The sequence below is a fragment of the Calypte anna genome, chromosome 5A, assembly GCF_003957555.1.
Source record: "Calypte anna isolate BGI_N300 chromosome 5A, bCalAnn1_v1.p, whole genome shotgun sequence".
NCBI lineage: Eukaryota > Metazoa > Chordata > Aves > Apodiformes > Trochilidae > Calypte > Calypte anna.
In genome coordinates this window covers 19,753,489-19,766,455 of record NC_044251.1, presented here as the reverse complement: position 1 = coordinate 19,766,455, position 12,967 = coordinate 19,753,489, and the positions used below count along the sequence as shown (strand labels likewise).

General features: G+C 36.1%; 1 protein-coding gene across 4 annotated transcripts in view; it reads right to left on the bottom strand.

Annotated features, from left to right (window-relative positions):
* The window catches only part of MIA2 (MIA SH3 domain ER export factor 2), a 35,582-nt gene extending 26,284 nt beyond the window's left edge, over positions 1-9,298 (bottom strand). The window contains exons 1-6 of one of the 4 annotated variants that reach the window (XM_030451804.1): positions 9,033-9,298; positions 7,439-7,572; positions 6,045-6,131; positions 4,567-5,725; positions 386-604; positions 178-275 (exon numbers count right to left, since the gene is read on the bottom strand). In XM_030451804.1, coding sequence (XP_030307664.1) covers positions 178-275; positions 386-604; positions 4,567-5,725; positions 6,045-6,131; positions 7,439-7,572; positions 9,033-9,147 — 1,812 coding nt within the window. In that variant the 5' untranslated portion in view covers positions 9,148-9,298. Of the gene's footprint in view, positions 1-177; positions 276-385; positions 605-4,566; positions 5,726-6,044; positions 6,132-7,438; positions 7,573-8,057; positions 8,074-8,101; positions 8,204-9,032 lie in introns of those variants that run through there. The other 3 variants (XM_030451805.1, XM_030451806.1, XM_030451807.1) reach the window with 3 other exon arrangements.
* Positions 9,299-12,967: the final 3,669 nt, after the last annotated feature.

The window sequence follows — 12,967 nt, the reverse complement described above, 5'->3', positions numbered from 1 at the left end:
TCCTTCCTTCCTTTCTTTCTTCCTTCCTTCCTTCCTTCCTTCCTTCCTTCCTTCCTTCCTTCCTTCCTTCCTTCCTTCCTTCCTTCCTTCCTTCCTTCCTTCCTTCCTTCCTTCCTTCCTTCCAACTTCCTTAATTTTGCACTCATGCCAACACTATATCACAAAAAGAATTCTTACCTTTTTGATAATACTTCTCAATGCTGAAAATACAGATTTTATCGATTCCTCAATCTCAAGAACATTCAAGCACAGAAGTATCTGATACATCCAGCCTCCTTATGGTTTGTAAGGAAAAAAAAAACCACATTACAATTGTCAATATAATTACTTTTTTTTTTTAAGATTGCAAAATTATTTTCCTTAAAATGAGAAAATTAACACTCACCATTGCTTGGAACATAGCTCTGGATGGCACCTGAGAAAGGCATTCTGTCATCAGATGGAGAGTCAACTACAGAACTGTCTGGTTTTTCTTCAGAATTTCCTGAAGGAATTGCTATTGCTTTTGAATTTTGGTCACTGTCGCATTCAGTGTCAACAGCTGCAGTCATTTCATGTTCCTTCTCTGATGTTTCTTCCAGTAGCTTTCTTCTACTGCCCAGTACTGCGAATGATTGTGAAGGGAAACCATGCTTATTTTCAGAGGATCCAACTCACACACACACTCTTTTACAAGATATTGAATTCTACAGAGATTTTTTTGTTTTGTTTTTTTGTTTTTATTTTCCTCAACTTAAACCTAAGCATTAGAGTGCTACCTTGGAATAAAAATGATTTATGATTTGCAGTTTACTTGTTCAAATAATAGTCTCAGAACAGAGTTTGGAGGATAGAGCTTGAAGCAAAACTGGAGATGTAGTAAAGTAGTTAAAATCAATGTTCAGGAAAAAATAGTGCTTGGTTTTGATAATTAGCCTATAGCTTCCTTGCTCGGGATTAGTGTGCCTCTTTCTTATATCCAAATATAAACGGGAAAAGCTTTATGAAAAAAGAATTTAAAATGTAATGTAGTATTAAAAATAAAAAACTTCTCAAAGATAACACACTTCACTACAAAATACAAGGCATGTTCATTCAGAAATATCACTGGAGGCACCCAGCTGCCTCTGTTTCCATGACTTGGAGTAAATAACCTAAAGTCAATAAAATGCTGCTTTCAAAAAACTCACATCTTTCTTATCCACACAGGAAAAAAAAAGACATTTACAAATTGATTAATGTTTGATTTCTATGCTTCAAGACAGTATTGGCCAAAGATACACATGACAAATAATCCAGTAGTAAAATTCAGGAGGAATAACTGTCTCTTAAACTGTTACCACTATATTAACTCAAACTGTATTATCAGATCCTCAAAATACCATAAATCAGTCATTAACTACTATGATTTAGGTTCACAACCTCTTGATTTTAAATCACCAGGACACAGTGTTGAATCTGTTGTAATTTTTTTCCTCAAAAAAGCATATTTTGTTCTTGCTAAATCACTGTTAGTAAAGTGTTAGACCAGTACCTGTAGCTGCGGTTTGGACTGCATGCTTAATTGTTACAACAGACAAAAGCTCTGGCAACTCCAGAAGAACATTCCTGGGTTTGCATGCATTTGTCCTACCCTGTGTTGAAACTGTGCCCCTTTTGTGTGGACACAGCCACTTGTTTCCTCTGTGTAATACTGTCTTCACATGAGTAAGCTGATTTCATTATGCATCTTTTCAAACTGCTGGTGCAGCTGCATGAGTTTGCTTCCCTCACAGAAATGTTCTAAGGATTGCTTAACATCCTGTTTTAACTTTAAATAAAATTGTTGGAATGTAATCAATGGGTTTAGTAACTCCGAGTGTTGACCATACAATATTTGCCTGGTTGTTCTTGGTTTTGGGGACATGAACTCCGCCCTACTACGATTTGGTCAAGCTGTCCTTCCTTTCAGATTTATCTTTCGTGATTTCTAAATTGTTTTTGTAATTTTCTGCAACTGCTATAGATTAAGTTGTATCTTTTTCTTCTTCAGATGCCTTTTCTCTTAATTCCATCTCATTCTTCTGTGCAGTATTTAATTCCACTAATCCTAGTATCATCCATATTTTCATTTGAGGCATTTTGACAAACGTATCCTCAGACTTTTTTTGTACAGGCTTAATTATTATTTTTTTCTAAAATCTTAGCAAAGAACCCTGATGATCTGATAAAAGTACTACCCGGAACCCTTTCCGTTAGAGTATCATTTTTATTATTTATATTTCTGGACTTAGACTCTCTCTGATTTTCAGATTCTTTTTTTCCTTTTCCTCTCCTGTCTTGTTTTAGCAATTAATTTTTCAGTATTTTCCATCCTTTCAGGTACTTCAGTATCTTCTTTTTCACCATACACTAATCAGTCAGGTTTCCAAGCAATCTCAAATTGCCAAGATTTCATCTCTCTGGCCTGTTGGGTTTTTTATTTATTTATTTTGTTTTTTGCTTGGTGGTTTTTGTTTGTTTTTTTTATTTTGTTGGGGTTTTTTTAATAGCAGTCTGGCTTTGTAGTTTGAGGGGCTGAGGAGACAATAACTATTTTTTAGTTTCTTTCAGATTTTCCCTGTATTTTAGAGGGCTGGTAGGGTAAAAGTTTAGGTTCAGAATGACTAATGTCATGTGACTTCTGTTACTTTTATTGTCACTACATTTTCTTTATAAATGTTTGTAGTTTTTTTGGCCTTGGATTCAGCTGAAGGCTTTGATATCACTGTGCCTTTGGAAGTAGCATTTAATGATGCCTCCCAAAACTCAAATTTATTTTCTTTGTATCTTGCACTGTCATAACAACTTGAATTGATGGGCCTAAATCTGATGATACAGAATAATCTTTTCTTTATTTGTATCACGTCATTTTTATATTTCTTTCCAAGATCTGGATTAAGACTGTCCGCTGACCCATTCTCTGGTACCAGAAGAGCTTACGCTGGAAACATGAATCTCCCCGTGTTGTTTCTGCATCACCTTTCAAGTGATTTTGCATGTTCATAGAAATTTGTTCATTTCATATGTTCTGTCCTGACAAGCTATCAGCAAAAGCATCAAGTGTTGTCCCATCTTTTACTAATCTGGTAGATTTTTTGTTGGGGTTTTTGTTGGTTGTTTTTTTTTTTTCTTCCACTGCCCTCTTTGTTACTTACACTGCCAGCTGAAGTCAGAGCCCATTCTCTTTGGTGGTATCAGCATTACTGTTATCTGATTAGTTATGTTTAACCTTCTGATTTGAGGTGCCTCCAGCTTCTTTTTCCCAGAGTGTTTTATCAAGGCTTACAATGAGGCCCTTTTTCATTATGTAAGTTTAGTTCTGTTCTCAGCAAGGAGGTTTTACTTTCTGAAACTTCACATGTCTTACAATTGGCCAGTTTCTTCTGAAATTTTGGTACCTGTTAAACTGAAGCCACTAGGTGAGGAGTGAATAGAGAAAAGTTGGTCTGAGGTCAGTTCTTAGGACTCAGAATTCTGATTCTGTTCATCATTAAATATACGTATTTTTGACGTTGTTTTCATAAAAACCCAGTGAGTCAGTTTCATCCTCTAGTTTCTGAGTTTCATCTTTTACATCACCATCCATTTTGAACTTGCTTTCAATGCTTAATTTTGTTCTGTACCACAGCATTTGACTGGCTTGTCTTTCTCAGGTATTTCCAGGGTAAAACTTAGTTCACTGTCACCTGGGGTCTTCATGATGCTCAGATGTTTATCTGCAGTTCTGGGTAGTTCCCTATTACTTGGTAATACTTTTTAAAATGTACAGATTCTTGAATGCAAGTATTCAGGTTATTTTGTTCTTTTTGCGTTGTTTCAACAGTTTCTTTTTTTTTTTATTTTCCCTGCAGAGTAGTTCCAACTTCCACAGTCTTTTGAAAATATGATTTTGAAATTAAATATAGAAAATCATTGGAGACAGGGTCATTATAATAGCTTTTTATATTGGTGTTTTCCCGACTTTCACTAGTCTTAGAAACATGTTCCTTGTCACTGGAATACCTAAAGAAGGGCACATACTACCTTTGGAGTTACTTCAGGTTGTACTAGTGTTTCAACAGATTAAAATTTGTGAAGCATCACTAACTAATTTTGCATATTTGTTTTCATTACTGTGTTGATTATTTTGCACAGACAGTGCAGAAAAAATATTGCTTTCTTGGATTGCACTCTTATTTCCCTGATGAGCGTGCAATCATTACTGACTGATTTATTTGTGCTTTCATTGCTCTTTTGTTATTTCTGTGTACTATTTCTTAATAATTTTCAGTTTGAGGTGTTTCTTCCAAAAAACCCCACATAATCTTTAAAACTCTGCACTTGCTCTTCTTTGGCTTTTGAACCCTGAAACATCTTTATGCTTGCAAAATGACTAAATGACAAGAGACTGCACTATTCTTCAGCTTTGTCAGGATTTTCTTCTGTTATTTTTGTGTCAGAGGAATCAAAATTCTAAGGTGGGCTAGGAAGAGAAGAAATCTTATCTGATGCAACTGATATATGTCCCTGTTGATTGCCATGTGTCCATATTATTCATAAAGCTATTATAGATATTTGTATACCAACCTGACTGGCAATGTTTGCTTTCTGACTCCTGATTTGTCTTTTTAGCTTCAGTAGTTTCCAGTGGTTGGCTTTCTGATACCAAGTCTTGTTCTGAACTGCAAAATTCGATTGAGTTGTCTTTGTCACCTGTTAGTATATCAAAAGATGATTCTGTGCTGTTTGGGGTGCTTTTGGTGTCATTAAAACTGTGCACACTTGCTGATGTTTCCCCAGGATGTGGCATATTACTGTTTGAATCTATTATTTCTTGTGCATAATTATTTTCATCTTTTTCATGTGTCACTGCTTTAACTTCCTCATTTGATTCTTTGTCCATGTGTGATTCTTTCTGGTCTAAAGTCTGTATTTCTTCATTGTTACTTGCTTCATCCTCTGTTTCTCTGCCTTGCTGGTCTTCTGTAGCAATCTGATCTTCCTCAGCATAGCCAAAATTCAGAACATTACTTAAACCCAAATCAAACCAACTTGATTTGGATTCCTGGCTCTCACTCTTCTGTTCTTCTGTCAGTAACTCTGTGGCTACTGTGTCCTGTTCATTATTAGAATGTCCAGGGATACCAGAAACATGGATTTGTCGATCACTTTTTTCTGATGCCAAAGCAACATCCACTTTTTCTTGACCGAAATACAGAAAGTCTGTCAGTCTATCTTGAAACCAAGCAGATGCTTGGTGTTCTTGTTTTTCCTTTTCATTTGGTTCCTCTAAGTCATTTTCAGCAGTTACCATTATTTTTCTGCCTCGGTATGTATTTTCTTCTAAAGGTTCAGTAAGATCTTTTAAGGGCTCTTCATTGGTTTCACTTCCTGTGGTTAACCATCCTGCAATCCAACTAAGCTGAGTTGGAATGGATTTTGGTGGGAGATAGTCTTGTGTTTGTGGCTCTTCTGTGTCATCTCTTACATTCTCATTTTTTCTAACCAACTTTTTGCTTGCAGACTCCTCCTGAGTGTGAGATTCCTTGGAGTAAATATCAGAAACTGATTCAACTCTTTCTTCCTTATCCATGTAGTCTCTGGTATGTTTTAAGAGTTCATTTCCACGCAGCTTTGATTCTGCATCAGATGATGAATATTCATTTTCTTTGTTGTGATCATGTAATGTACTATCATCATTTTCAAAAGCATACTTATCTCCATGAAGACAAAGGAAATCCGCTTCCTAAAATAACAATATCATCTTTTAAATTGTTTTCATGTATAATTTTTGCACAACACTGTGTAGCACACCAAAATATCTTATTCTCTTCCTTTCTATGTGGGTATACATGTGTTTAACTTTACACAAAGCACTGTAAGCAATTATATTATTCCTAATGGTTCTATATAATTTATTAAATTATAATTGTTTTAGAGAACAATAAAAATGCAGATGGAGCAATAATGAAAACAAAGCATTTTGAATTATCTGAAATAAAATATGCATTGACCCTTGAATTTCTAACATAACTACTTTGGAAAATTTGGTGATGTTGGTTTACCTTAGTGAGCACTTCAACTTCTTCTGCAGTAAAAACATCCTCAACTTTCACAGCATCTCTTGGAAAATATCCAAAATCCTTTCCTTTCTGTAAAAAAGTATAAAAGAGCATTTGAATATTGGTGGTAGGTAAGTATGTGCTAGAAAGGTGTGAATAAACAGTAAGTTTATAGGACTGTCCCCCTACGCCCTTCATTTTGTTTGGTGAAAAGATTGCTTTATTTTTCCTTCACAAAATTGCTCCATTTGCCACTTCAGAAAGCAAGGGCAAGTATATAACTCCATACAATTATTTTCTGTATTATTTTTATGAAATAAAAATACCAAACCAGTAGCCTTTACAGCGCTTCAGCTGAAGACAGTGTTGTGTGCATGAATAGCCTCAGCCACCTCCTACTAAAATTGGCTGCAAATTTTCCATTGACTCAGGTGGTGGAAAAATCATGCCTTAATAACTAATGACCCATAATAGGTAACAAACAAACAAAAAAGAGTATGAAATTCAGGTGTGAGGCCAGCTGCAGCTGGAGAGAAACTGGCAATTAAGTTTGATGAAAGAATCAAGTAAGGATCAGTCTGACTAAGAAACCAACCACTAACCAATGGTTTGATGGTGCATCAAACCATTGCACCATAGCCTTTAATGGAGGCATATAGCTTGGAAAGTAAGGAAGAGTGAGGTAGCTGCAAAGATCTCCCAGATGAAAACAAGAAAGATGGAATTTCACTGTTAAACATTAAATGTGACATATCATTTACCCACCCCCCCGCCCCCCCCCAAACAAAACAAAACAAAACAAAACAAAACAAAAAACCAATACTGATACCATCTGGTTTTGAAGCACTTTCATATTTTTACCATCAGCTGGATTTGGGTCAATGCATCTATTTCTTCTTAGCTATAACATAACTACATGGCTGTTCTAACTGTTGTTGGTTGTTCCAAATCATTACAAATGCATGGTAACTTCTCTGGGAACTTTCCTTGGGCACTGAACTGTGAAGTCACATCCCACTACAGGATCACTCCCTGATTAAGAAGCTGTAAAACCTCCTTACCCACAGACTCATAAGTACCTGACCTGGTAGTCCAGAATGTTTTTAAGGGAACCAGATGGTATCATTCTAGCCAAGTGATTACGTGAAGGAGACAAGAAACTTGGATTCTGATCTTGACTTTGTTTCACTATGATCTTTGCCAAGATGGGATTTTTCCTTTCTATATAAAGATAATAAAAATGACCCATCACCCAAATATTATATTGATCCATGACTGGTTAATACTACAAAAGAGAGGGAAGATCGCTAGAAGCAAGAAGACTGCAGTTGTTAGGCTATTATTATTACAGTACCTACATTATTTATTAGAGAAGTCTTTCAGATTGAAGCACTTACACTTCCTGTCCACAAGTTTTCATTTTTCCTTGAGAGTTTGGAGTATACCATTATCTCTTCCCCTGTTTTGAAGCTAAGATACCTGCAATCAGGCCCCAAGTAGTCTGTAGTTGCTATAACTCTGCTCATTGCCGCTGGATAATATGTAGAAAGAAAGAAACAAATAAGTATAGCAGGCATTTTGTCTGAGGTCAGATAGGCTACTGAAGAAGTTTATATATTAAATACATTAAAATATGTGTTAATACATGGACATGTGCTTTATTATGATACAAATCCATTTATATCATCAACTGGAGAACAACTAATGCAAAAAAAAGCAGCCCTATCCCGTTTTCTTTCCTTTTTGGTACAGATATCAAGGATAAAAGCTCTTGTCATAGATGGGTATTTTCAAGTCATTATTAGGCCAAGCTTTCAGTGCTGAAATGCACATGGATAAATAGCAAATTCAACTATTAAAGTGAGATCTAAACAGCTAAAAAGATTTCTCAGGCACACTTATAATTGTGTATTTTAGAAATTCTAATTTAAACCTGGTAATTACGTCAGGGATTTTGTCCTCTATTTTGAATACATTTATCTGATGAAGAAAATAGGTAAATTTAAGCACTAGAACCTCAGTGTCAAGAAAAGTTTCCAATTCAGTTTGAGTAACTTTACATTCTCTTTGTCTCCATCCCTGTCTCCCCACAGAAACCAATACTGATGTGCTCTTGTCAGTTTGTAGCCCATTCCAAATGGTGTTCCACAAAGAGACATCTCTGAGCATCCAGAACCCACTGAAGGCGGTATGGTTCCACACGAAAATAAAGATCCATCAGCAGAGGAAATTTAAGGTCTCTTCCACTTCAGGACAAGATATCCGCATTGAAAGTGCAACAATTAAGGCTGCCAAACCAATGGAGACAGCTTAGAAACAGCTTCAAGTACGTATCATTATGAGAAGTTTCACAATGGTAATAAATAAATAATAAATAGGAAATTATTTATTACTTCTGACTTGGGATTCAGTGGCTCAGCTTCATGCAGAGCTATTCACTTCCCAGAAACTCCATAACTGGTTACTGTCCTTTCTCATGTTAAAAAGTAAAAAAATAAGTAAAGGATATATTAAGTGTGTTTTGTGAGAAGGATTAAAAAAAAATCAATTTGTTTATGGTAGAAAAATTACAGTTTTGCAGAATGGTCTATGAATGTACTGTAAACACAAGATACATACTCTTCATTTGCAGTTTATAGCCTAAAATTTTTTTTAATTTTAAAAATTTGATTTGTACCTGTAAGTAATAATTTAAAAACAAAGCTTCTTTATAGTGCCTGCTCTATGGAAACCTAACTGTTCAAGAGTAATTTTACTGAACTTTAATCCTTGTATACTTAGACAAGGTAATACAAGTATTTTTTCATTTTTTATTTTAAAAGTTTAAGCCTATTGCTGATAAACTTAGTATACCAACAGCAAGTATTTCCTATGACTGCTCATTTTAAGTCTCTTTCATTGCTGATTTTAACATTATGGTTCATAATAGCTGCACATACTCCATACTCCATAGACTCCTTTTGAAAAAAAAACTTAAAAACTTTTACTTACTTTCACATTCCTGATCACCACACTTCTTCCACTCTGAAAGTACCTTTGTACTCTGCAGACTTGTTAGGAATGAAATTACCAAAAGAAAAATTCTCTGATCCAAGATCTTTGACATTGTAGATTCAATCTACTGTGCACTGAAACTGTGGAAACTGCTTTGATATGCAGTTAGCAAGAATATTCTACATTCTTTTACCTAGCAACATTGCAAATAAACTAACAATCCTGTTTTCCTTCTCTCATCAGCTTAAACAAAAGTACACTATGCTAACCTGCTAACAATTTGCAAAGTCAGGTGTCCTGATTATACACATATGTTTAATAATTAACTATGTTCTGGTAGCTAGACTGCTGTTTTTAATACAAAGAAACTAGTTCTGGTTACATCAAAATTTAGCTTCTGTCGGACAGAGTTAGGACACGCTGCTGGACAAAAGGTTCTTTTGTACAGAGTTTGTGTAAGACTGTTAGAGGAGATTCAGCAGGGGGTTGTATTAGAATTTTTTAGATTATGATCTGATTTTAAGATGGACTGTCAATTTTATGCTTATATTGATTTGTATGATTGCTAAGATAGCTACTGACAATTTTCAGGCTTTTTTTTGTTTTTTAAACTAAAATTTGTGTATACAGATATGTTTTAGATTATTTATAGGTGGTTACTGGGAAACTCAAACCATTTTTTTCCACATACTCTTTTGTAATATTCTCATGAACTAAGATGCTAAGTACAGTCCTTTGGCATGGGGAATACTTACTCAGCTCCAGTCACTTAAAGGTGATTAACAGTGTTCACACTCTTAACTAGAAAATCCATATGCTATCTCTATATCACATATCACAGAGCAATATTCTAAAGCTGCTTATATGGTATGTATAAAGTTGTTAGAATTTAAATCTTGCAGAAAGTTTTGTGTTCCAAGTAAGCTTTGCTTCAAAGGCTTCACATAATTGTCCTACACTTCCTTGGTGACCTAAACAAAGGACATATAATTTACCTACAAAGGGTCTTCACTTTTCCTTTCCCACTCTCCTGCATAAACTAGCCTCTTCTCTCTCCCTTTTTGCTAGTGCCCCAAGAATCTGCATTCCTTCCCAACCTGATAATAGTTGCAGTCATATTCTTCCTAGCAGGTCTGCCTCTCCCTCAGCCCTCCGCATGACTCATGCAGAATTGGCTCTCCTTCCCCTTTCCATTAACCTAAGCTGTATCCCACTGCAGCATGGTTTCTCCTCCCTCCATCTCCATAACCCGAATCTACTGGCCACTGGTGCTAAGCCAGCAAACAGATCATCTACTGGAGCCTCAAAGAGAGGGCACAAAGTGAGCCAGGGTCATGTTAACCAGCAATGTCCTGCAAACAAACAAACAAAGATCACTGTAGATGACATGTCCCCCAGTTGCAATCTAATACTTTGGCCCCTTCCTTTGCCACGTGACCTGGTAGTCAGACCGATCCTATGACCTAACACAGCAGCTGCCTCTGCTGTTAGGTAATCCACCAGAGAGCTGTCCTGTGCACCAGGGAAAACATGCTACAGGTCAGCCCCCACCCCTTGCTCCTGACTGGATGTGATGCAGCCCCACCACCAGCATCAGCAGTCTCTTCCCTTCACTCCCCTGGATCTTGCGCTGCTTAGAGGGTCAGTGATCTGGCAAGCAGAAGATTAAGAAGGGCAATATTTTTTTTTCTATTACCAAGTCTCTACAGATTAGGACAGACTGGTGAAAAGGAGTGTACAAGAAATCAAATGTTGCAACCCACCTAAACCACTCAGTTTAATCCACATCTACAATTTTCAAGTTATTCTGGGCACTACTTACTGCATAGCTTAGGTTCAAAAATCATTTATTAGATGTGAAGCTCTTAAAAGGCTGATGAGCACTGCTCTGATCTCTGTTCCTTTCTTCCTCGAGCAACTCCAAAAAGAAATCATATTAAATATTTTTTCTTCTGGGTGTAAATCCTATACCTGCAGGTGTTAGACAAACACAACTTCTGATTACCTTTGAACTAGAGTTAAAGACAAAGATTTATGGAGTTTATCACAGTTGCCTTCCAAAGGACAAAGTTGAAAGCTTTATAGCAGGTAGAGTGAGACTTCAGTTATTTTCTGTTCTGCAGAACTGAAGCAACAAATGTCAGTAATATTACACACGCAAAGGCAAACAATGCTAATGAAAGAGTAAAATCTGAAGACCAGCAGCTTTTGTTGGGATTGTTAAAAACGCTGACTTTATGTTTAAAACTTTTTATTGAGAGAGATATAAGTAAAGCAGCGTGCTGCAGCACGCTGGGCGGCCAGGGAGCTGTAGCCCCACCACCGGCTCGCAAGTTTGATAAAGTAAAACCGGTTCTTTTATACTTTTCATAAACCCCTTCCCCTTAGTCTCTTACCAGTTTGTCATTGGTTTTTGTTTTGCGGGCTCTCCCAGCATTGGTTCTTCCTTTGCGGGCTTTGCTCTGTTACTGAGGGGAATGGTCACGTGATGTCCCTGTTTCGCGGGCCCCTGTGGTCGGCCTCTCCTCCTGTTTTTCTGGCTTTTCTTCCTTACAAGTACGCTTAAACATACACCCCAAAACAACAGGATACAACACGCTATCTCAACAAACTGACCAAACAAACATTATTAAATTGAAAGATACACTCAACAAAACAATAAACTACAATTTTAAACCCTTATTTTTCACAGGGATGAAACTATCAACTTTTTAGTTGCAATGATAATTTAGTAACTTTAACGACTGAGCTAGAAATGCCGAGATCTCTTAGCATACATTAAAATACCCAGAAATATCAACTCAGAATCAGTGGTGTCATTTAAGGAAACTGAGTAGGATGGCACACTGGGTGGCTCTTTTCAAAACATGGCTTCGTATAAGTAAAATAGGTGTTGCATTTCCTTGGTGGTTCAGTATCTGCATAAACAACAAAGATCAAATCTTAAACTGGTAAAAGTTCTCCTAAGTACATTGAAGTCAACAGCTTTTTAATAACAATAATACATAGAGCTTTGCTGGTATTCTTACAATAGCACCACAGGGCTCCATATAGAATGTAGGTTTTCATTGTGTAGCATACATGGAAGAATACAGTCTGTAGCAAAAGCACTTTAAAAAGATAGTTGTCTTGACTTAGGATGTTTGGATGAAAATACAGATCAACTTTTACAGTGAATCAAAAGTTATACCAAAATGATTTACTTTTTTTTGAAAAAAGAATCTTTGAGAACTTAATAAGTCAAAGGAAGAAAACTAATTTGCAGTTATACAAATGTAAACAGGCAACAGTATCCAAATTTAAATCAACTTTTTCATCCAGGATAACAAATCACAAGAAAAAGTTACAAAAACTGTTCTAAGCATAACATTTAACAGTGCATTTTTAGAAAATTACGGAACTTTTGACTTATGTTAATTTGAATCTTGGTAATACAGTTCCAAGCTTTGAATGCCTCATGTTTTGCTATATAATAGAACTCTGTCACCTAATAACAGCTGCCTGAACAAGACTTGTGATAAAACATAGGATTGCTATAAAATTGAGACCGGGGGCAGAGAGTCTGAAGTAGTAAAATCTTATCTTCCAAACCACAGATCTGTGGATATTACTCATACACCACTGCTGCAGAATTTGATGTCATCATAATTACATGTAGTCTACTTCTTTGAGCAGGGAAACTGATTTTAAAGATCTGGGATGTGGATAAAATTAATAGGTTTGTCCTGTTGTACCACTGCAATTGCTGCAAAATCTGCAGCTGAACCTGAATCTCAAAATTGCAGCTGGGGCCTAAACACAAACCCATTCCTTTCTTGATATACAAAAGATGCTCTAGAAATCTATTTGCAAATTCACTAGGTTTGGAAATTATTTTCCTGGAGGGGGTTTTTAGTTCAGTGACACCTACTTTCTGCAGAAAAATTATGTTC